Here is a 26,120-nt window from a genome sequence, read left to right as displayed (position 1 = left end):
AAAATGAGTAAATGTTCACATAAAATGAAGAGTTGACCAAGTACTAGATTTATTAGTTAAAAATGAGATATGTTGGTAAAATAATGAATTTTTGACACCTCAGTATAGGAGGAAAAGGGCTCATGAAGTAGGCTCTTTTTTCTCATCATTACTTTACATTTTTAATTCAAAAATTGAGATATTTTTATCTCCTCTTCTCCTGCAAACTGGATCAAAAAGTGAGCCAAACTGATCCAAATCTTGTCCAAATTGGATTAAACTGAAGCTGAAAACTTCTAGAACCCAGTTGGACTTGGTTAGTGGCCTCCCTCATCTATAAATAGACCTCCATTCCTTTGTATTTTCATATTGGATTAACTATATGCTAGTGTAATTTTTAGTTTATTATATTTCTATTATTGTGAAGCTTTGGAGCTTCATTAAACCTCTTCTTTCTTGAAGATTACCCTTCCCCCTTGATGGCCAAGCCTCTTCCATGAAAGTTACACCATTTTTGTAAGGTAAAGAATCAAGCAAACCAAGGTAAAGAATCAAGCCTAAATAATGTTGTTTATGTTCTCTTTTAATGTTATTCTATGAGTTTCCTCTTAAAAACCATGTTTTTCTTGATTATGATGAATTAATGTTTATGTTTAAGCTTAGGTTTATACATAAACTAATTCTTAGGTTAAAAGTGTGATTTTAACCATTCCATAGAAATTGTGGAAAAGTTATGGTAAAATTTTCTAATTAGAAAATAATGGTTTATGCATAAATAATTTTATTCTAAAAGAGAAACTTATCATTTCATAGAAAATGCGAGAAACTGTGGCAAAAATTTCAGCATTAGAAAGAATTTTAGGTATAATTAATTTTTATGCTAAAAGTAAAATTTTAAGCATTCTCATTTCATAGCAAACATGAGAAAGTTATGGTAAAATCTTTATCATTAGAAAACGAAATTTATGCATAAATAACTTTTATATAAAAAGTGAAATTTTGAGTATTATCATTTCTTAGAAAATGTGGGGCAGCTATGGAAAAATTTAGATCATTAAAGAATAAATTTATGCATAATAAATTTTATGTTAAAAGTGGAGTTTTAAGCATTATTCAATTGCTTGAAAAATAAAGAAAGTTATGCACAAAATTCTAGATGAATTATGAAAATGATTCATTTAGATAGAAATGATGTGAATGTATGTGAATGGATGTGAAATGATGTGAATAGATGTGAAATGATGTGAATGGGTGTGAATGGATGTGAAATGATGTGAATGGATGCGAAATGATGGATGCGGATTGATGTGGGAATGATGTGAATAGATGTGGATTGATGTGAGAAGATGTGAATAGATGTGGATTGATGTGGGAATGATGTGATTAGATGTGGATTGATGGGGGAAGATGTGAATAGATATGGATTGATGTGAGAATGATGTGATTAGATGTGGATTGATGTGGAAAGATGTGTATTGATGTGAAAATGATGTGATTAGATGTGGAATGATGTGGATTGATGTGATTAGATGTGGAAAGATGTGGATTGATGTGGAAATGATGTGATTGGATGTGAGTTGAAGTGGAAATGATGTGATTGGATGGGAGTTGATGTGAAAATGATGTGACTGGATATGAGTTGATGTGGGATGATGTGATTGGATGTGAGTTGATGTGGAAATGATGTGATTAGATATGAATTGATGTGGGATGATGTGATTGGATGTGAGTTGATGTGGAAATAATGTGATTGGATGTGAGTTGGTGTGGGAATGATGTGATGTGATATGGATTGATGTAGAAAAATGTGGAAAGATGAGAAATGATGAGAAATAATGTGAAAGGATGTGGAATGATGAGAAAAGATGAGGAATAATGTGAAAAGATGTGGAGTAATGAGGAAAGAAGGAAATTTTGTTTGGAACTGTATTTGTATGTGAAACCTGTTTTCTAAAGATTGTTTTATGTCAAGAATGCTGGGGAAGCATTTTGACCATCTTGTGAATGAGGTCGTGGTGGGGACCTAAGTAAAAAAGTTACAATAGCTGACGGGAGAGTCAATGAAGGATGTCTCGCGTGGTAAGGTCGGCTGAGGTCTTGACTAGCCTCGGTTCGATTAAAATGGTGAGCTTCCGGTATGGTGGATGAGGGACCAAGGAAGCGGCCTATGAGTGAAGTGCTAGGTCACCTGCTGTACGAAGGAACCTAGAGGGTACTGACCATACGGTGCTGCTCGGGCTCTAGGTCACCCAGGATACCTACGCGTGCGTCGAGGAAGAAAATGAGTTGGAGTTGTTTTCTAAACACGGACATGGATCTGGTTGATTGGCCTTGCTTGTCTTCAACGGATGATTGGCCTTGCTGGTCTTTAACGGATGAGTTCTTCAACGGATGAGTTCTTGGCTCTTTTACATGGATCTTGGCTCTTTTACATGGATCTTGTTGGTTAATCTTGCTGATCTCCAACTTAGAGTCCATATGAATTTAATGTGATTATATTCCTAGGTACTATGGGCTAAGAACTATTGAAAAGGCCCCTGAGTGAGCAGGTGGTGAGCATTCTGGTTGCCAATGATGCCATAGGTACGCTGAGGAAGGAATGAGTGGAATACTTGATTATATTCCTGGGTACTATGGGCTAGGAACTGTTGAAAAGGCTCTTCAGTGGAGCAGGTGGTAAGCGTTCTGGTTGCCAATGATGCCATAGGTACGCCGAGGAAGGAATGAAAATTGGACATAGAATTGGAATACTGAGGATTGTGATGGAAATAGTGTGGTTTTACTGCAATGCTGTTTGGAAATAGTTGAGTCTAAGAAAAGATAATTTCATATTGGGTGTGTAAGTGGTGTATCTATTTAAGTTTTGCACGAGAGCTAGCTACTACGGGGCCTGGGAACTCTTTTCCCTAGTACCCGGGACAAAACATAACCAAATTTTCATAATGAATCCTATCAATACAGTGGTTGGGCGGTTGGCTAACCCATGGGACTGGATGGGGTTAGGCTGGATTGATGGATCCTTATAATTAAAATTCAATTTTGTTCAAGTTACGATAGTTGAAGTAAATCACGGATAATCCTTGTTCTATGTGAAAAAGAATCAACGGCTGTGCCTCTTTGACGAGGAAAAAAGCGTTGGTCTCTATGATCTAAGTGAAAGTTTCTCCCATGATCCGCCGACCATGTGATCTATGGGTTCGATCGGAATGCAAAAGGGAAGTTAAGGCTCTTGACTACGTTAGAATATTTTTCTTGGAGGAATCGCCCGTGCTTTCTGGGCGAGGGAAGTTTTCTCGGGTTCGGTTTTGGTGGAGCCGAGGGATTAGTCTCGTGTCCGGATGGACATTCGTGGGCGAGGCCTCGAGTGGGAAACCTTGCCCTGCATGAGAGGTTGCTACTTCCGCTGCTAGCTCCCCGGATTTTGGTGCGCAGAGGGTGCAGGGGTCTCACAGAGTAGATGGTGGAAGCATGGACATGAAGTAGCATAACATATTATATGGTAAGATCTCCAATTTTGTATATTCTCATGTTGTTCAGTGATTCTTATTGTTTATAACCAATGTTGTTCAGTGATTCTTATTGTTTATAACCAATGTACATATGCTATTGTCATTTTTATTCCAGGACATTTTGGAGGCTCATGGTCCCTACTTTGCTAATCAGGGAAGCTTAGCTCTTTTGTCTACCCAAGGCATGGCACATTCTCATTTGCAAGCTCGTTTGTGGGTTTCAGAAGGCCACCTCACATGGCCAGTTGCATGAAGTCATTGCATTGAGGCAATTTCTCATGTGGTGGTATAGGAGGGTTGTAGTTAGGATAGAGGAGAAACAAGCCAATTCCAATAAAACACATTCAATTCATGGGGCTTAATGCTTTGGATATTGAAAATTTAATTCTTCAATAAGATTCACAGTTATAAATCAATGACTTGAAATTTTAATTGGTTTCAATTTATGCTTCACTATATTCACCACTTTCTATGGATACTTTCAAACTTTCAGACATTAAAAACATGGACAAGATTCAAGAGTTAAGGATATTATAACAGTAGAGCCAAATTAAAAAGCCCTTGCTCATACTCCATGATCCATGATCCATGATCAATAGTTTTACTTCAGAAGTGTCATGTATTACATTAAAAAGACAACTTTTTATAAGAGATGAGTGTCTACTATTCTTAATCCTGCGGCTAGCATCCTTTGGTGCGTAAGACCTTGCCCTCTTTGAAGATGATTCGACAACATCTTACAATTGTAGAACTGAAGGAACTCTTGGTCTTTTGAATCTAAGAAGCTCTCTTTTGCCATATACACTTAGCATCTTGGGATCCCTGATCCCATGTTAATCCATATGCGGTATAGGCTAAGTAATATGTTCTCCTTAAAGCATAGACTCAGGGGCCCTGCCCAAAGATTCACATTGCTAATTGCTTCTCTACAAGCATGATTTTATCTACATTTCACCTGACGACAAGATATTTAGATAATGTTTTTATTGCAAACAATGGGAATTAGCTTTATCCTTTGAAAACTTTTGGTGGAATATAATGAATTGTAGAAATTTCATCCGGTTAATGTACTCTCCCAAACTTGAGTCCTTTCCCAATCCTCCCATTCATGTTCTGATGCACACACGAGAAAATCATCCTCATACACCACTAGCTACAAAATAAAGTTGTCCATAAGCCAACAAAACAAATGCAATATAAAGCTTCATCACAATATTCAAAATTATTATAATCAGATCTTCTGATTCTCGTCATTATAACAAGTAAATTATTTTTCCACATATTGATTGTTGAGTTGGCATCCTAGATGGATGAAGACTCCCGTTCCCTTCCCATTTGCAAAAAATTGAGTGTTTGTTGAATAGCTTGAAATTCCTCTTCAGTGGGAAGGCTTCATAGTGAATAGAGTCCTTGTGCTGCTAATGTCTTAGAGTATGAAACTCACTATCCTTGACATTTGAATCTAGAAGAAGATACTTATCCACATCTGGATTGATAAAATCTTCTTCTTCAAGATTCCATGCGATGATGGCAACACAGTAGTCCTCCCTGATGTCAAACAACGCTTCACTATATGTTAATAGGACATATTGGTTGTCACCTACTCTATTGGATATGCGGGGAGGATTGAGGTCAAAATATGCTCTGTTTCCTTTGTCCAGTGGGATCCTTGTCAGCCTGTAACCACTTGGGTATATTCTCTTCTGATGGCATCAATATCAAGTTGCTCCACTGAGGTCTCTCTCCATAGCCAAGTTTATCTCCTCTGTAATATCCCAAACCTCATCTTCTCCTCTTGAAGGTTCCTCTGCACTCTTCTCACCTCCTTCTATTAAAACTTGCTCATCCTCAAGTAGCACATGTAAATAGCAAATAAACCCATGGTGGTAGTTAACAAGATGACATTTGCGCTTGTGTACTGGGAACTATGTGTCTTCTTCTTATCCTTTGAAACCTTTGAAATATCCCTATTTACCTTATCTCTTGAGGATATGGAAGAAACAACATCATCCACATGTACGTATTGAACATTTTCTAGGATGACTTCATCATTGGAAGTTTTCTTTTGGTATTGCTGCTCTTTCTCTTGGAGATAAAAGCATGTAGATGCGATCATATCCTTGATGGAGACATTGCAAGAAAATGTATGTGTTATCTCACCTTGGGTATGGTGCTGGCCAACTTTGTGAAGGAAGTAGAACAATTTCTCCTCCAGGAGTTTCTTGAAACCCAGTATTGGGTTCGACCTCGATCTCAAAAGGATACATCTATAAGCAAAAAAAAGTTGTTAAAATGATTGTTAACTACATAGCAATGAAAGAATAATAGAGATTTACAATTATAGTGCAACAGTCAGTACAACGCAATTTATAGTGGATGTTGGCAAGTGAAGCTTAATATCACGTTGTACTAAATTGAAATATTATGTTGCACAAATATGCAACAACCACTTCATGTAGATGTGGATGTATGTATGTGAATGTGGATGTGGATGTGGATATGGATGTGTATGTATGAATGTGGATATGGGATGTGGATGTATAAATGAGGATGTAAAAATGGATGTATGCATGTAGATGTAGATGTATGGATGTGAATGTGAATGTGTATGTGAATTAATGTGTCGTCGATATAAGGAAATGGATGAGAATGAGTACACATTGAATGGAATGTGGAATAAGTAATGTGGACTAAGGAGGGATAATGTGGAAAGACGAGAGTTCGATTTATAGGAGAGGTCATGCTATACTAATTTGTGTAGTTAAAAATTAAGCAAATGCGACTATGGGCTAGCAATCAGGAGTAGGGTTCCATATTCGAGCTATACTGACATTGTATATTGCAAGTCAGTAAAGCATGATTTAGGGTAGATGTTGGTGAGTGAAGCCTTATATTGTATTGTATTGAATTACAATATACAAGGTCTATGTTGCACTAATATGAAACAACCACCACTAGAAACCGGCTTTAAAAGCTCACGATACTACAATTTTTCATTATAACATGACTATGGGCTGGTGTTTGGCCGTAGGGTTCTATATTTGCGCTATATTGACCTTGTATATAGCATGATTTAGGGTGGATGTTGGCGATTGAAGCCTTATATCATGTTGTATTGAATTACAAAATACAAGGTCTATGTTGCACAAATATGCAACAACACTATCAACCAGCCTTAAAAGCTCTCGATACTACAATATTTCATTAGAACACCCGACGATTGGGAGTAGGGCTCCATATTAATGCTGTACTGACCTTGTATATTGTAAGCCAATATAATGCAATTTAGGGTGGATGTTAGTGAGTGAAGGCTTATATCGTGTTGTACTGAAGTGTAATATACAAGGTCTATGTTGCAAAAAACAACCACTAGAAACCGGCTTTAAAGACTCGCAAAACTATAGTTTTTCATTAGAATGTGATTATGGACTGGAAATCAGACGCAGGATTCCATATTTGCACTATACTGACCTTGTATATTGCAAGCTAGTATAGTGCATTTTAGGGTGGATGTTGGCAAGTGAAGCCTTATATCGCATTGTATTGAACTACAATACACCGAACTACAATATACAAGGTCTATGTTGCACAAATATGCAACAACCACTAAAAACTCACTTTAAAATCTTGTGAGTCTAGCCTATTTTCATTAAAATGCAAGTATGGGCCGGCATATTGCCCGTAGGGTTCCATATTCACACTATACTGACCTTGTATATTTCAAGCCAGTACAACTTGATTTAGGGTGGATGTTGGCAAGTAAAGCCTTACATCACATTGTATTGAATTACAATATACAATGTCTATGTTGCACAAATATGCAACTACCACTAACAACTAGCATTAAAAGCTTACAATACTACAATTTTTCATTAGAACGCGATTATGGGCCAGTGATTGGCTGTAGGGTTCCATATTTGTGCTATACAGACCTTTTATACTACAATTTAGTACATTGCAATTTAGGGTAGATGTCGGTGAGAGTGAAGCCTTATATCGCGTTGTACTAAATTGCAATATACATGATTTGTATAAATACAAGAATAATACTTATAATCATTTTATAATTATAAAATAGAACATTCTAAGACCATTAAGATTTAAGAACTCACCTTAAAATTTTCAAAGGGTTGGAGACTATCACGGATCAATATCGGGAAGATTATCAATAGGAAAAGTGCCAACACCGGTCTCGTAGAAGCGCAAGAGTATAAAAAAATAGTTGCACGGGAAAAAAGCCAAGAGTTTCTAAAAGTCACACTATAAATAATGTATGTGGGAGTGCTTTATCTTGTGGTCTTTACACGTGGTAGGCATACTAAAGAGAATTCGGGGAAGAGAGAGAGCTTGTGTTTCTTGCAAGCAAACACACACACACATATACAAGAGAGAGCAAACACACACACACATACAAGAGAGAGCAAACACACACATACAAGAGAGAGCAAGACACAAGAGAGCGATGGATGGCTGAATTTTTTTCTATCTTCTTCTCTTCTCTATATCCATATAACTAAAAGATAAGAGTATGTACATAAAGGGAAAGTACTATTCTACAATAACGTATAAAATAGTTGATCCATAGTGTGAACCCGACTATATGAGCTGACGCTAAAACTATGCCATAACTCTAGTACTCCAAAGTGGCTCTCACACAACATGTCATCCACTAGCGTCATATCAACCATAATCTCACCAACCGATGTGCGAGTGACATAAGTACGGAAGTTATCACCCAGGCGGGTCATCACAATGTCTGTCTCATAGCACTAGTTGAGCTCGATATCTCAACACGCCCCCTCGTGCTCAACTCCACACACTGCACTATAAGTAAGCTCCTAAACTTGTGGAGCTTTTGTGTGTTCAATGCCTTCGTGAAGATGTTAGCCATCTAATCCTATGTACTGATATATACCAGATCTACATCACCTACTCTAGAACCTTCTTGATAGTGCACCTCAATGTGCTTCGTTCTAGCATGGTATACTGGGTTACTAGCTAACTGAATTATACTCATGTTGTCACAATAAATGACAACTACCCTATCCATGGACTCACCCATATCACCAAGTAGCTTCTGAAACCAAGCTACCTCACAAGCTGCCAATAGCAACACCCCTGTACTCTGCCTCTATACTTGACAAGGAAACTATTGGCTGCTTCTTATTGCTCCAACTCACAGAAGCACTTCCAAATGAGAATATAAAACCACTGGTAGATCTCTTGTCTGCAACACTACCAACCCAATCAGCATCTGTGTATCCATGTAGTGGTATCTCTATACTAGCCTCATAGAGAAAAGTCCATAATCAACTATGGACTTTATGTATGTGAGAATCTATCTAGCTGTATCTAAATGTGGCTTCCTAGGGACTTGCATAAACTAACTCACAATTCCAACAACATAGCTCAAGTCTGGCCTAGTAACGGTTATGTAGATCAAGCTACCCACTATGCGCCTGTACGTAGTGGGATCCTCCAAAAGCTTACCTGCATCTGCAAAAAGCTTTGTGTTCTACTCAAATTGCATTGAAATAGGCTTACAACCTGTCATACCATACTTGGACAACATGCACAAGCCATACTACCTTTGTAGTAGTAAAAAAATACCATGAGGTGATATTACCACCTCTATGCCCAAGAAATACCGCAGCTCACCCAAATCCTTCATCTTAAACTTCTGCTTCAAAAGCCTCTTGACATCATGTATGTCAGCATCACTATCACCAGTGATAATCAAGTCATCCACATAGATGACTAATAGCATGATCCTTCTATCTGTCTTTTTCACATAAAGTGAAAAATTTGCATTGGATATCTAAAATCCAATGGTAACAAGATACTTCCTGATCTTATTTGACCATGCTCTGGGTGCCTGTGCTGCAAGCCATACAAGGCTTTGCATAACCTGCACATAAAATATGGGTGTACATATCACTCTCATAACCTCGTTGGTTGCATCATGTATACTTCTTCTTGTAAATCACCATGCAAGAAGATATTCTTTACATCGATCTGATGTAAAGACCAACCCTTTGCTGTAGCCATAGCAATGACAGTTCTCACAGTTGCCATTCTTTCAATCGGGGATGAATATCTCCTAATAGTCAATGCCATAAGTCTATGCATAGCCCTTAGCAACCAATCTTGCCTTATACTACCTACTCACTGAACCATTGGTGTTATGATTGACTTTATACACCCACTTTCATACAATTGCCTTCTTTTCCTTAGGCAAAGGCACTAACTCCCATGTTGCATTTGCATCCAATGATGCTGTCCCCTCATTCATGGGGTGGCATCCAATGCTGCCACTCCTCATTCAAGGCATCTTCCCATTTCTTATTTCCAAAATCCTGATCAAAACAAGTGGGTTCCAAATCTTCTATTGCTTTAACCATGTAAGCATAATGATAGGCTGTATATCCATCATATCTCAACTTGGCAACATGGTACCTAACCCTCGTAGATCTCTACGTACACTTGGATCACTATCAGGTGTCCTCATAACAGCCCTGGTTCTCCTTACACTAGGAGTAGCCACAGACGGAATGCGAAGCTTCTCATCAAGACTCTACTCAAAGCTACTAGAATCGCCATCTACATATGAGTGACCTGCTGATAGATCAGGCACAAAAGGTTGATCTACTGTTTCCTTCCCTTTTCATGATACATGTGTACCTAAATCTGTCGTTAACCTGCGTGACCATGGACTAACATTGGATCGACTGGTAGAGCACTCCCCAGGTGCACCAAGCACCTGTGATTGCTTCTCTACATGTGGTGTAGCAATCAGAACTTCTTATATCTGCATCTTCTATTGCCTTCACTGCTGGTGCATACCAACTACTCATCTAGTCAAAAGACAGCATCTCTCCTTTACTGCTGGTGCATACCAGCTACTCATCTAGTCAAAGACAACATATCTCCTTACTTGCATCTCATGAGTGGTAGGGTTATAATGTCTATAACCTTTCTGCTCCATAGCATAACCAATAAAGATGCATTTCTCTACCTTTGGATCCAACTTTGTTCTTATTTTATCAAGAACATGCACATATGCAATACACCCAAACACTTTCAAGTGAGACACATTCAATCTTATGCCCATGAACTTATGCTTAGGTGTCATACTATGAATAGCTATAGTGGGGGTGCAGTTGCTACTGCTTCTGGCCAAAAATAATGTGGCATATTCTTTTCACCCATTAAGGCACATGTGCCTATTTTTTCTTTCTACAATACCATTCTGTTATTACAGAGTGTACCTCATGTAAACTGTTCCTTGATTCCCTGCTTTCTCAGGAAATCGTTGAACTCATTGGAGAAATATTATCCCCACCATATAATCTCAAGAATTTTATTTGCATGCCTTTTTCCTTCTCAACCAACTCTTTAAATCTCTAAAAGTGAGCAAACACCTCACTTTTCTCCTTCATCATGAAGTAAACACACTTTCCTAGTGTGGTTATCAATGAATATAACATAATATCTGCAACCTACAATTGTTGCAGTCTTGGATGGTCCCCATACATATGAATGTATAACATATAATAACCTTGCACTAACATGCTTTTCATGTGAGAAATCATGTTTGGCCTACTTACCAAGATGACATGATTCACATACTTTATGCATACCATCAATCTTAAACTTTGGCAAACCTGGCCTGCATAGACTTCAACCCCAATGTATATTCACATGACCAATGTGCTTGTGTTATATGTCAATATCTACAATGACCAATGCGCTTGTGTCAATATCTACAATGACACATGTTCCATGCACAAACATGGATGCCTTTACCTTAGGCATTTTCACATCTAAAAAGTAAACATCCTGCCATTTATGTTACCCTTTGCCAAAAACCAAGTGACATTGATTTTTGAAGTCTTCCACAAAACATCCTTTGAGGATTAAACCTCACTTGTAGACCCTGCTCAACCATCTGTCCAAGATAAATCAACTTCTTTGTAATATTTGGAGCATGAAGTATATCTGCTAAGTACTTCATTTTGGCATCCTACATAGACAATGACACTTTATCGACATGCACAATGGGATACACAGTATCATCACCTGTTTTTACATAACCTGTTTTTTCCATTTTCTCCATGTCTCTAAACCACTCACCATGACTGGTCATGTGATTAGAGGCACCAGAATCCACATATCATATATCTTGAGATTCTAACACATCTCCTGTTTTGTGAAACTGAGCATGTGTGTTGCATCACAAACATCTTCTCACTTCTGTTCATTACCACCCTGTTTACTAGATGATGTATAGTTGCCTTGTTGCAACTTTTCACTTTTAATGTCATTCTGCTTTTTCTAGCAGTCCTTTTCCATGTGCTGTAGTTTGCCACAATAATAGCAATCTATGCTATTTACACTTTAATTTCTTTGCTAACCTCCTCGGCCTCTTTGGCTTCCCCTACCTCTAGACGGGCCTCTTCCACCTGTGTATAATTGTTGTTATGAATCATTGGATTGTTGTTGTCCAGAATTTTGTTTTCCTTATCGGACCACCTTAGCCTCGACCACTACCTCTACCTCTGTCTCTACTTGAATTAGAATAGAAGGCCTATTCTAATGTGTCCTTACTTTGTGAAAAAGAGTCCTCACCTAGAGACTTTTCTTTTATTATCAACATAGACACCAAGTCCCAAAAGTTTAAAATATTCTCTCTAACTGTAATGGAGATATTGAATGGCTTGTACTCTTTTGCCAAGCCCATTCAAACACAGAAACTCACCAAATCATTATCTTCCACTAATCTATTGATGGACCCAAGGAATTCAATTAAATCCTTGATCTTTAAAGTATACTCATTGTGATAGACATGCCTTTATTTTCCACAGTATGCAACTCTTGCTTTAGCTCCAATTTCCTTGTGCCTTTGTGTTGGTTTGGAACATCTGCCACCACCAGATTTTACCACGCAACTGCTGGAGTGTTGATATCATGTATGTGTCCTATCATCATGTTTGTGACACTAATTGAAAGCCAATACATGACGTTCCTCCTTGCACCCTGATTCCAATCCTTGAATGCCTTTATATCTATTAGAGTGGCATTCTCTTCAGACAACTTTGGATGCTCCTCATTGTCTCTTTCAAAAGTCCCAAAATCCTTTACCCATTAGGAAATTGGTCATTCTGAACTTCCAGGCATGGAAGTTATTCTTGTCCAGCTTCTTACTAATAATCTGATTGTCAGACATGTTTGCCTGCAACAATCAGAAACCTGCAAACAAACAATTTTTGTATACAAACTGTGACAGAGAAAGGCTCTTCTATAACTGCTTCAGCATGATTTGTATGTCACCAGACTTGAATAGAGTACATGTACATACACCCAATTTCAACAATACATGTGAAAACACTGTCTGTACTCCAAAATGCACTATTGCACTACAATAATTAAATTTTGACCAGAGACAATTCTCAACCATAACTTTTCGAAGTTGTCGAAAATACCTTGTAGTGATAAAATGGCGACCAAAACACGTCCAAAATGCAAATCTGGCGCAAAAGTGAAGTACAAAGTATTAAGTACCACACAAGCACCTCCAAGCCTATGATGATAGCTCCTCAATCGGAGATATGTAGCTCTCAAAGCTACAGAGGGGTGTTATACCTAAACTAAGAAGAAGAAGAGATGATGATGCTTTTACTACCCATGTACCGCTTCCTTGCTTGCTTGTTCTTGCCTCTTGCTTGTCTCCTTAGCTCTCACACAAACTGGAGCTCTGATACCATAAAGAGAATACAGGGGGGAAAGAGAGAGCTTGAGTTCCTTGCAAGCAAACACACACACACAAGAGAGATGGATGGCTGAATTTTCTTCTATCTTCTTCTCTTCTCTATATCCATATAACTAAAAGATAAGAGTACATACATAAAGGGAAAGTACTCTCCTACAATAACATATAAAATGGTCCGTCCATAGTGTGAACCCAACTATATGAGCTGGTGTTATAACCATGCTATAACTTTAGTACTCCAAAGTGGCTGTCACACAATGTGTCATCCACACTGGCGGCATATCAACCATAACCTCACTAATTGTGTGAGTGGCATAAGTGTAGAAGCTATCACCCAGGCGGGTCATCAATGTCTGCTCGTAGCACTAGTTTAGCTTGATATCTCAACACATACATTGACAGTCTCCCACATTCTTTCACACTACATGCATTTGATCATCATCATTACATGCCACATGCACTAAACATCATTACTGATAATGTCATTATGCCATGTCACACCTACTTAAGGTCTCTTAAACCATAAACCGTCAAATTTAGCAACGACAAGCTCTTCTTAAACATCACATCTTATTTTCGTCTATCTTCGTTGTCGTGGTCTACTCGTCGTCATCTACACCATCTCATCTACTCAATCGTGTGGACACGACATTTCTGATGAGTAAGTTTTCATTTCTCAATCCAATGTTTAATAACTTGTGCCATGTCTTCTTCTTCCCTCTTGTGGCGCACGCCTCTTGTGTGTGGAATCTTGAGAGATACGTGAATAAAAAACACAGCACTCCAATACTACTCCTTCTCTAGTATATACGCTCACTAAAATGCAAGGACAACACCCTGCACACTTACACATGTTGTATTGATTGATACATATACTTGTTAAATAGGTGTTTAACATGTGTAGAGTTTCCTTGTGAATTCAATACAACACGATGTGTGAGATTCAATGTGTTAGATATATTCCTATCGAGTTGTCGTGATTTTTATCAAAAATGTTTTCATTGTTAGTCATTTGAGCCAATTTTGCGTGTTATTATTTTATTTACTGTAAATTCAGTACAACGCGATGTGGAGGATTGAATGTGTTGGATGTCTGTCTATCGCATTGTAGTATTTTTATCCAAAAAGTTCTTTGTTAATCATTTGAGCCAATTTTGCATGTTGGAGTTTCCTTTATTGTGAATTCAGTACAACGTGATGTGGGGGATTGAATGTGTTGGATGTTTGCCTAGCGCGTTGTAGTGATTTTTATCCAAAATGTTTTCCTTAGTAGTCATTTGAGCCGATTTTGCGCATTGTTGTTTTATTGATTGTGAATTCAGTACAACGGGATGTGAGGGATTGAATGTATTGGATGTCTATTGCGTTGTAGTGATTTTTATACAAAAAGTTTTCTTGGTGAGTCATTTAAGCCATCCGTCCAATTTTGTTATAGATGGTGCAGACAAGCAAACCACAAGAGCCTCCTTGTCAAAAGATCCTAAAATAGGTGAGAAAGCTGCATCGAGCAAAAATAAATCTAGCCTTAGGTTGGTAAGATTGACAAGCTTTATGCTCTGAAATGGTTTGGGAGGTGATGGTGGTGTTGGTGGTGTGAGCTATTACTTGGACGGTTCTCATTTTTGGTATTTTGGTCGTAGGATCTACTAACGAGATTTTGTATCATTGTTAGCTGCCCACTTTTGTTATACTTGATCATGAACTTATTGATTTTGTTACACGTGAATTAACCCTTAGGGTTCTTTATGTATTTTTTATTTAGTAATTTAGATAGGAAGAATTTATCTTAGCTTTTAGTTAAAGACTCCTATTTTTGTCAAAGGCAAGCCCATGCATAAGTGTGCAACTATTTTTGGCATGTGGGCTATTTTTATGAGTAAAGACATAAATACCCAAGAAGTGGGAGGATGTCGACACTTCTTGGGGGGGAGAGAGACATTTCACCCAATACTGTGTTCAAGGTGGTGTCGACTCATTTCTTGTTTTTATTTCAATTTATGCTCATCTTGTCAAATTAAATTCAATTCTATGGTATAGCCTTTGTTGTATTTGTGAGTTTTGTATTATTCTTCAAAAAGTATTTCAAGATCCTGTGTTAGTGGTATTATATCATAGGGGTACTTAGATTTGAAGAATAGGGGGAAGCTCACTAAAATCCAAAGGGTAAAGTAATGAAAGACTTGACAAGAATCCATGGAAAAAAGCTTGAAGGGTTATGGGAATTTTCCGAGCCCTTGGATGGAAATTTAGATCAAGGGCCATGGTTTAATATCAACTTTGATCAGAAAACTACTCTTTTTGAAGAGAAACCACCCTTCTTCTTCCTACCAAAACCACCCTTCTGAATCTCAATCCTCTCTCTGATCCATCTATATGGATTAAATCAACTTGTATAAAGAGGAATAATACCCTATTTTAGAATTTCTAATCATTTAGTATGCTCAAAATCCATAATAGATGGTGAGAAATTTGCCCATGAATCAAATTGCAAAAAAGCGCATGTTGTAGTCAAAAATAATCTTGGAATTAAATCTTTAAGCAAGGGAAAAATCAAAAGGTTTGAATTGCTTTTTTTTTTTTCCAATTCAAGGAGTGGGCTAAATTTTTATTTCCACCCTTCGTAATGTAACGTGGCACCAGCCACGTGTGATGTAAACCAGCCACATGTGTGATGTAATGTGATAAGGCGTTGAGAATATGTGATTTAGAAGCTTATATTAAAACTTATATTTACACAAGCTTAAGTCCTCTTTATCCTTCAAAAAGAAAGAAAGAGTTTAAGTTAAATTTATGTTTCTTATTTAGTCAAAGTTTCATATTCAATCTTTTAAAAGGTTTCTAGTTTATGTGATTAAAACTTTATGTAATGTGATAAGGCGTTGAGAATATGGATGAAAACAACAGTTAGCGTTCTGTTCAAACTAGTGGGGAGAGAGAGAGAGAGAGAGAGAGAGAGAGAGAGAGAGAGAGAGAGAGAGAGAGAGAGAGAGAGAGAGAGAGAGAGAGATAATTATCCTAGTGGCCCTTAAAGTTTTTAAAACTTTCTAAGGGCCACCCAAGGTTATAAACCTTATAAAGTTTAACCCCTTGGTCCCCCTTCACACTTGGGGTTGTCCACACCTGTTACCTTTTTGTCCGGACACCCAAGTATGAATCTTAAAAATTTATCTTGCTCACCGACCACCATGCCCACACTTGTGCTGTTCCAATTTCACAGGGTCATGACATACCCCCCTCTTGAAAAATGGCAAGCGTCCTCGATTGCAATCTGGTGATACAGCAAGACAGCCAAAGTGAAAAGTACAATATGGCAAGATCAGTGTCCCAATCTCTCTAAGCCATGCATATGTAGCAACATTCACTGCAAACCAATGGTGTAGTAATAGTCCAAGTTGTATACCACTGTGAACCATACACAACCACAACATTCCATGTGACTAGTACACATATATCATAGAAGTCCCATAAACAGATGTACTGTCAACCATCAGTACCTTCGGGTGAGACAAAAGCTGCACCAAGCGACCTCTAGATGTCATCTGAGCCTGTCTATATATCAAGGGAGCAGAGGTGCTACCCCCCTCTTGAGCATCAGGCAATGCTCCAGACCCATGCTCTGCTGAACCTGAATGAGCCATAACAAGAGTCAACTCCAACTCAAAGGCATCGAGATAAAGCTGCAAAACCTGAGGTGAATCTGCTAAGTCACCCTCATCCATCCACTTCGCATCCATCGGTGAATAGTTCTTGAACTTCACAAGATAGTGACAGGAAACTTTACCTCGTACCTTTCTTTCCTTATGTGCCAGTATCTGCTTTGGAATAAGAACCTCATCAAGTTCCTCAACTTCCGGTTGAGCCTCATCTAATACATCCTCAGGCACATCCCCACGGAAAGGTCTAAGTAGACTCACATGAAATGCATTGTGAATCCTCCAGTGATCTGGTAGCTTCAAACAATAGGCCACCTCACCAAGTTCCTCAACTTCTGGTTGAGCCTCATCTAATCTTTTCCAATACCTGAAAAGGTCCATAATAGCGCATGCTCAACTTAGGGAATAAGCGCTCTTTACCCTTCATCTTTTTGAGCCTAGCTTTCTCAAATCGCAAAAGAACCCAATCACCCAATGCAAACTCTAATGCACATCTGTGATGGTCTGCTGCTTTCTTTTGCTTTTGCCGAGTTTTCTGGAGTGCCAACTTAACTCTCCGATAAGCTTCATCCATGTTCTCCACATACTGGTTAACCTCAAAGATCTTATCCTTTGTGTGCAAAATAGGTGGTACCTTCTTCCCTCCCACAATCTCAAAAGGCGCCTTGCCCGTCGAGGTATGGACGGTGTTATTATAAGCAAACTCCACCAAAGGAAGATACTTTTCCCATTGTTGCTTGTGCTTTGACACATAACACTTAAGAAGATCTAACACTATAGAATTAGCCTCTTCCGATTGACCATCTGTTTGTGGATGAAACGAAGATGAAAACTTGAGAGTTGTACTCTCTAAAATAAACTCGTCATCCGTGGATCACGGTCACTAATTATAGACGAAGGCATGCCATGATACTTGAAAATGTTCGCCATGAACAACTTCACCATGTGATCAACTTTAATCGTCTTACGCACGGGAATGAAATGAGCGTGCTTACTGAACCTGCATATGATAGTCCAAATGCCATCATTCCCTGTTTGTGTCCTTGGAAGATCAAATATAAAATCCATGGCAATGCTCTCCCATGGTCTATCTAAAATAGGTAAAGGCTGAAGTAACCCTGGTGTCTTTTGACGATCAAACTTCACCTTCTGACATACGATGCATTGCCTAACAAAAGCATCAACATCTCTTCTCAAGGTCGGCCAATAAAATAAAGTCTCAACTGCCTTTACTGTGGCGTCAATACCTCTATGACCGGCATACGGTGGAGCATGACTTTCAATCATAACCTTGAGTCGTAACTGCCTGATAACACATTCTACCATGCATCGACAAAAAGCCATCCCTGAGAGCATAATGATCATGTCACTGACCCTCAGACATCTGATCATAGAGCCTTCCAAAATCCTCATCTTGGGCATACTGCTCTTTCATCTCATTAAGCTCATGATGATAAGCAAGTGAAACTGCGGAGACTTGTGGCTTGCGTGACAAAGCATCTGCCACAACATTCTTTTTGCCTTCCACATGTACAATCTGAAAGTGGAACATAGACAAAAAGTTGGCCCATCTCATATGCTTCTCAGAAAGTTTAGTTTACATGAGGAAATAACGCAAGGTCTGATGATCTGTCTGCACAGTGAAATCAGCCCCAAGAAAATAGTGTTTCCATGTAGAAAGAGCATGAATTATAGCCAACATCTCTTTCTCATAAACCTGTAAATACTTCTCGATATTCTGTAATATGCGACTCTCATAGGCTATCACATGTCCTTCCTGCATGAGAACTTCCCCAATGATGTTCCCACATGCATCGCATTGGACAACAAAAGACTTTCAGAGATCCGGTAATACCAATACGGGCTCCAAAGTAAGCTTTTCTTTAAGCTTTTTAAAGGCTGTAATTTCCCGATCAGCCTATTGAAACGGAGTTCCCTTCTTAGTTAAAGCATGAAGGGGCGAAGCAATCTTACCAAAATACCGTATGTACCACCTGTAATAGGAACACAATCCCAAAAAGCTACGTACATAATGCATTGTCCTAAAATCTGGCCAATTGAGAATTGCTTCCACTTTCGAAGGATCCATACTACGGACTCCATGTTTAGACACGATATGCCCCAAGAAGTGTATCTCTTCCAAGAAGAAGGGCATGACCAAGGACTCATATAACCCAGAAGTGGTCCAAAATGTTGTCTTATGCACATCCTCAGGTCTGATGATACCCGCTTTTCAAGTCTATTCAACTAAAGACTGTGGAGCCCTATAAGCGGTCCAATATGTCATCGATCCTCGGAATAGGGAATCGATTCTTGATGGTGTTCTTGTTTAGCGCCTTGTAATCTATACACATGCACCAAGAACCATCTTTCTTTTGCACTAAGAGCATAGGTGAGCAATAGGGTGATGAGCTAGGCTAGATCAACCCCTTTTTTAACAACTCCTGTACTTGGCTCATAATTTCCTCTTGTTGGGCTGCACTAACATGGTACGGCGGTCTATTTGGTGGGGTACTCCCCGAAATTAGATCAATAGCATGATCTTCTGGCCTTTCCAAAGGAAGTTCTCTTGGCAATGACTCGGAAAAACAATCTTGGAACTCACGTAAGAAATCAGTCCTGTCTTTATCTAACATAGACAAATTAGATTTAGACTCATCATCTTTTGCATCCTTTACAAAAACCAAGTATGCGAAAAGATGCTTTTTCATTACTGATGAAATGGCCGAAAGCTGATACAATAGGAACAAATTCCCCTTTAAGCTTTACATCCAAAATATTCTCTTTCCCTCTACGAGTCAAAGTAATCTTCCTGTTAAGGCATCACCTTTGATTTTTCAATCTTTTAATACCCATTTCAAGTGTAAAGAGCAAAACCTTTTTCCAAAGTTTCATATTTAGCTTCATTGTGATTTGTTACCTGCAACTTCATAGTCCACTGCTTCACTTTGTTTCCTCCACGATCATATAAAACAATCCCTCCCAAAGCTTCGTGAGGACGAGCCTTCCTGTAAGAACCATAAAAAAATATGGTAAAATCATCTTCCATATAGGAGCTCTAGTTAACTCCTCTACTAGGAAAGAGTATTGAAACTCTTGCAACTCCACAACCCACTTTATCATTCTTTTGGAAAAAATCACATTTTTTATAAGTTAAGTAAAGCATAACTAGTTAAGAACACAAAAGGATTTGGAAGGAGATAATGTCAAAATCTCTTACAAGAAAAGATCACACTACTCTGCTTCATTATAGCCTCTTTCCACTATAGCTTTCACCCTGCTTGCATAGTTAATAGGTTTCATGGAAAAACTTCCTTTTCCTTGTTGGAGTAAGAATTCTCCCACACCATCATCACCTATTTGAAGGAGTCACATAAAATACTTGTGCAGAGATGAAACGTTACAAAGCACGTCTTTAACCTTGTTAGAGGGTCATATTTGACAACTTGTTGGAGAGGATACAAGACTTGAGAGGCCAAAGGAATAAATCTTCCCATATACTTGACCTTGTGAATAAAAACCATTAATTTCTTGGTGTCTTTAGTAGGATGTAGAAGCACTAAAGCCTTTGCCTTGTCATCATCTACCTCAATACCATCTGTATTGTGAGCAAGGAAATATTTTTTGGGGTTAAGTTGACCACCACTCCTATCCAAACTTTTAAATGCAAGCCACAACTTTTCACAATGCAAAATTCTACTACTATATATGCAAATGTCAACAATGAAAACTTTGGTGAACTTCTCATTCCCAAGATAAGATGCAAACACAACACTAATCCTGCTTTGAAAAGATGAAGGTCCATTGGTAAAACCAAAAGGTAACACTTTGTAGCACAGAAACACCCCCAAGGGGTTATGAAGATGGTTTTGTTTTGATCCTCACAGGAGCAATTCGAGTTGAAAATACCATGAATAACCATCACAAATATTATACCTTTCATGACCTACTGAATCTAAAACCTCATCTATGTAAGGAAGAGGAGAGCGGTCCCTTTTTGTAGCTACATTAAGTGGCTTGTAGTCCACACAAATTCTCCATCTTCCATTTTTCTTTGGTCAAACGACCATTGGACTCACCCATTTAGAAGTTGTAACTGGGTAGATGAAGTTGGCCTTAACAACTTTTCCACTTCATCCTTTAATGCATCTTGTTGACCTTTTCCCAAAGGTGTTTGGCACACTAGCTTGGCACCTTCCTTGAGTTCTATATGAAGAATTAGTCCTTTAAATCCTTGAATCTCTTCATATGATGTGATAAAGAGATTAGGAAATCCTACAACATGGTTTTGTATTGATGTTGTTCCACCAAAGTAAGATTAGAACTTAACATTTTGTCAGCTTAGCCTCACATATAAAGTCCCATGATAATGATAATCAACAAACCCATCACCATAGACATCCCAAGGAAGACAAACACTATTGATATATAGTAAGAAACTTGATTTTATACAAAAAAGCCACTGTTGGGTATAACTATGAAGTAAATACATGACTTTGTTTACCAAAAGATACAAACATCCACATAAAGTTAGCACCTAGCCACATCTTCTTCCTCCACTATTTCTGCATCAATTACCCAGTTTGAAAGATCTTGAGAAATATGTACATTACCCAACCCTACTAGTAATTAGAGTAAGACACACTATTCATGGTCAGTGCAGAAAGAACCTAAAATGTTTAGTGTGGAAAGCCCACAATTGATACGTGTTGTAGCCATGCTTTGAGTACAAGAGAGAGAATCATGGTGTTATTCTTTTTACCACCCCCACACACCTGATATAGCATACAATACTTTGATTGTTACAAGATGTGAGTGCTCAATGAGATGTGACTCCAGCTTAGCCTCACATATAAAGTCCCATGATAATGATAATCAACCAACCCATCACCATAGACATCCCAAGGAAGACAAACACTATTGATATATAGTAAGAAACTTGATTTTATACAAAAAGCCACTGTTGGGGGTACAACTATGAAGTAAATACATGACTTTCTTTACCAAAAGATACAAACATCCACATAAAGTCAGCTACTATCCACATCTTCTTCCTCCACTATTTCTGCATCAATTACCGAGTTTGAAAGATCTCGTGAAATACGTACATTACCCAACCCTACTAGTAATTAGAGTAGGACACACTATTCATAGTCAGTGTGCAGAAAGAACCTACAATGTTTAGTGGAAAGCCCACAATTGATATGTGTTGTAGCCGTGGTTCCAGTATAAGAAAGAGAATCATGGTGTTATTCTTTTTACCACACCCACACTCCTGATATAGCATATAATACTTTGATTGTTACAAGATTTGACTCTAGCTTATGTTAAACCTTTCTCTTCTTGAAATTGACCCTACCCTATTAACTCAAAACCTCGTTCTTATGATGCCCATAAGTGGATATTTTAGGAGAGTGCACACACACAACACCTAACACATCCATAATCATTTCAAAGAGCATCATGGCCAAAGATACTCTCACATCACACATGCACAACAAGATAGCCTTGCCGCCCGAGATCAGACACAGAGTATAGACAAGACTCAGTCACACTGATATCATCAAGGTTTTATATGTGTAGCAACAAGAGGGTTAGTCTCCTTCTTGTCTTTACCCACTAGTGTCTTCAATACCACAGGCTTCGTCTCACACAGATCTCCCACATATGCCTCAGCTCTTTCATTTTGCCCAATTTGTCGATGGCTTGACGGCCTCATCAAGGTAACTTTGAAGGTCTTCACACCAGTCACCAACGATGATCTTGCACTTCGCCTTCACATGAACACTGTACAAAGCCTGATATGCTCTTTGTTAGCTTGGTATATGCCTGTATGAGCTTGGGTAATCCGAGCAGCAACATCTCCCCCACAAACCTAGCCAAAAAGCTCTTATTAATTCACCCTCCACGTGTATTTATAATAATTCAACTTTGAGCATCTTCTGAGGTGATTAGATCTTCCACTCTTGCTATCTGATGCCGAAAAATGTCGATGCCTTCACATGCTTCCTATTCTTCACATTCCTCAGTTGTTGGGCTGTGCGCTTTTGCCGCACAGGTCGTAGAGCTGGGGACTTGCCGAGCACCGTATGCGAGCCACGAATGGCTGCAAGCATACAACTAGGAAAGCAAGCTCAAACAGAATGCAAAAGGTGTGTCACTCATCGTTAGAACCGTCGCCGTGAAGGATTCCTGCGTCGCAGTGAAGAAGGAGCCTCCGTCGTCGCTCTACCGCCTGTCCGCCGCCGTGCCGCTACACAGTGCTCGATCGCGCTTTCTCTCTCTCTCTCTCTCTCTCTCTCTCTCACACACACACACACACACACACACACACACACACACACACACACACACACACACACGCAGGAGAAGGAAACTAAGAGGATAAGGCAAGAGCACTCTTGTATTCAACACATGAGTATGAGAGTTTTAGGGTTACATTTGACTCTTATAGGTGACTTGGCCGTTCACACATGGGCGTCCTAAGCCTCTATCCACATCATCCAAATAAATAAAGTCAACCTCAGAAGTGCCATGAGTTTCATCCGTCCATTCATCATTGTCAGATATTTCCTTTTCATTTTCCCATCCACATAAACTCATCAAGAATGTAACCATGCGAGGATAGTCATCTTGTGGAAAAGGAAAGCATTGGGCTATCGGGGATATGTCCTCTACGGAGTAGGGGTCAGTCATGGTCAATAGGCAAATTAGCCATTCTAATTCCTCAACATTTTCCTCTCTGGCTAGTACATCTATATGATCCCATTCAGTTTCAATTACAGGATAGCACATGTGAAATATTTGAGAAAGGTACAGATGATACCTCTCACCAAAGGTGGGAGTGGATGAAGTGTATGATGATCGTGCATCTGCCATATCTGCAAACACAGATATAGCATCAGTAGGTTTATGACAGGTCAATCTAGTTCTTGATTGTATATACGGATATTTCTGCTCTTAACGTGCTCTTGCTCTTTTTACTATTTTTGCTTTTCTTTTCTTTTCTTTTTTGTGTATGAAGCTATATATATACATCCCCTTGAATTTGGCAATTACATGGTCAGGGGAGAAGGTTACGGAGGAAGCATTAGAATGTCGAGCGTGAGTACATGCTCCCCCTTTCCTTGGGTAGATCATATTTTTTGCAATGATGTTGCAGCCTCTTGGAACCAATTTGTCCAGCGGGCCATAGGTTGTGATGTGTGCAGATAGCTTTTTATGACCCTTGTGGCCACATCCAATTGCAGAGATGTTAATGTATGCTCCCATTGACGAATGGAGGAAATGGTTTCCGACGATACTATTACAAGGGGAGACGTAGACTCATCGGTCTTTTGTTGGGTGTTGACAAGAGTAGGTGTAGAGCATGTAGAAACTTCTATATCAGCGTGTGCCTGGCATGAGGAGCTAGAAGATTCATGTGGCTCCCCCCTTCCTGAGCTAGATGGTAATGATCAATATCGTTTGGGAATCCAAACTAACTCTGGAAGAAGTGGTGCGGAGCACTCTGTTACCTTTCCCTTACCACGGTCTTGAATTGTCGTTGGGGTGGCAACATTTGGTTTGGAAGGTTTTACAGGTGATGTAGAGGGATTCAGCTTATGCTTAGGGACCCAAATCTAGTCATTCCCTTCGTAATACCCTTGGGCTACTAATAATTTTTTAGGGATCCATCGTGATGTCACATTGCCCTTTCTTGGGTGGGTAGCTGCTTTCTTCCTACAAGGCTTCTTGTCTGAACGAGATTGAGCAGGGGAAGTAGCTGTTAACAAAGCTTTTGGGACCCATTTGTATGTATTTTTTGGCATAGTAAGCGGAGCTTTAGAGACCACCCTGCATGTTTCCACTCTTGGCGTTGAAGCGTTAGAGGGGTGGCAAACAATCAAAGATGGTTTTGCCACTGGACTTTGTGATTTTTCATTATCTAGCATTTGAGTGGATGACTTAGGTGCGGGATTTTGAGCGGTCAGACCTAGTGTTGGTTCTTGCGTTGTGACTCGTCTGGTTGCCCAATCGATATTTCACTTGGTGGCCAACATCCATTTGCGCCCTAAGTTTACAGTCCCTTCCATGGTACCAGCAGGCATAACCAAAAAGCTTTGAATTACGGTCCCCTTGTCATAGGCAATCGGAGTGTGCAGAATTCCTGAGACAGGGGTTTTCTTCTTGTTGATTCCTTGAACTTGGATAGCACTCTTGGATAAAGGTGGTTTTCCAAGTTGACACCACATGCCATATGATAGCAAATTGTGTTGAGCTCCTGTATCCAATAATGCATTATACAACAACACTTCCTCGTAAGGACTCTGTAACTCAATTGGGTATCTTAGAGGCGGGTCAGATTCCAGTGAATCCTCCTCTGCCTCCTTGAAAAATACTTGCGTAATTCCCAAGTTGGCTTCTCGTTGGCGTCTAGCACGTTGTTGACGTTCTTTGGCATCAATTCTTGCTTGTATCTTCTTAAGCTCAGCTTGTTCTTTAGCTGCCTTCTTCTGATGTATTGCATGTAACTCCTCTTGGCTCAGGGGGTCATAGTATCTTTTGAATTTACTCCCATTAAGGAATCCAATGGTTTCAACTCCGTCGAGAGTCTCCACTCGGATGGTACCTTGCGGGGTTACTTCACATACTCTATACGGTCCCTTACCAGCATATTTGAGCTTCTTCTTTTCGTTACGCACTCCATACATCAAGACTTTATCTCCAACCTTGATGTCCTTGTCCTTTAGGTGGCGATCAAACCATTTTTTCCTTCTATCCTTCTCCACAAGGGCATTGTACACAGCCAATTGTCTTTCTTCGTTTAGCCGCTCAAGGATGTATAGATGCTCTACTAAGGGATTACCATCCCAACCCTCTTGATGAGTAGCAACACAAAGACTAGGAATGACGAATTCCCACAGCATGATTGCTTCTTGGCCGTACACCATTTTGAATGGTGTGCAATTAATAGCCACTTTGTACGCAGTACGATAGGCCCATAAAGCTGTTGTAAGCTTTAGATCCCAATCCGTGCGATGAGCTTTAACTGTCTTTGTCAAAACAGAGATTAAAGTCTTGTTGGTACTCTCGGCTTGCCCATTCGCTTGCGGATAGTAAGGAGTAGATTTATGATGGGATATCATGAAAGTTGTTGTGAGCTTCTTAATCCTTTCATTTATAAAATGTGTACCATTGTCGCTCACAAGTTCAAAAGGACAACCGAAG

The 26,120-nt window shown here is 39.1% G+C and overlaps 1 protein-coding gene across 1 annotated transcript; it reads right to left on the bottom strand.

The window, feature by feature from the left end:
• Nucleotides 1-19,767: 19,767 nt before the first annotated feature.
• Nucleotides 19,768-25,843, bottom strand: LOC147617242 (uncharacterized). Its single transcript, XM_086776455.1, has 2 exons — nucleotides 25,197-25,843; nucleotides 19,768-19,918 (listed from the first exon to the last, which is right to left on the bottom strand). The coding sequence occupies exons 1-2, from the start codon at nucleotides 25,841-25,843 to the stop codon at nucleotides 19,768-19,770; spliced, it is 798 nt and encodes a 265-aa protein (XP_086632581.1).
• Nucleotides 25,844-26,120: the final 277 nt, after the last annotated feature.

The sequence above is a fragment of the Cibotium barometz genome, chromosome 37, assembly GCF_041138505.1.
Source record: "Cibotium barometz isolate CiBa-2024 chromosome 37, ASM4113850v1, whole genome shotgun sequence".
NCBI classification, from domain to species: Eukaryota; Viridiplantae; Streptophyta; class Polypodiopsida; order Cyatheales; family Cibotiaceae; genus Cibotium; species Cibotium barometz.
This window is presented reverse-complemented; position numbering and strand designations above follow the sequence as displayed.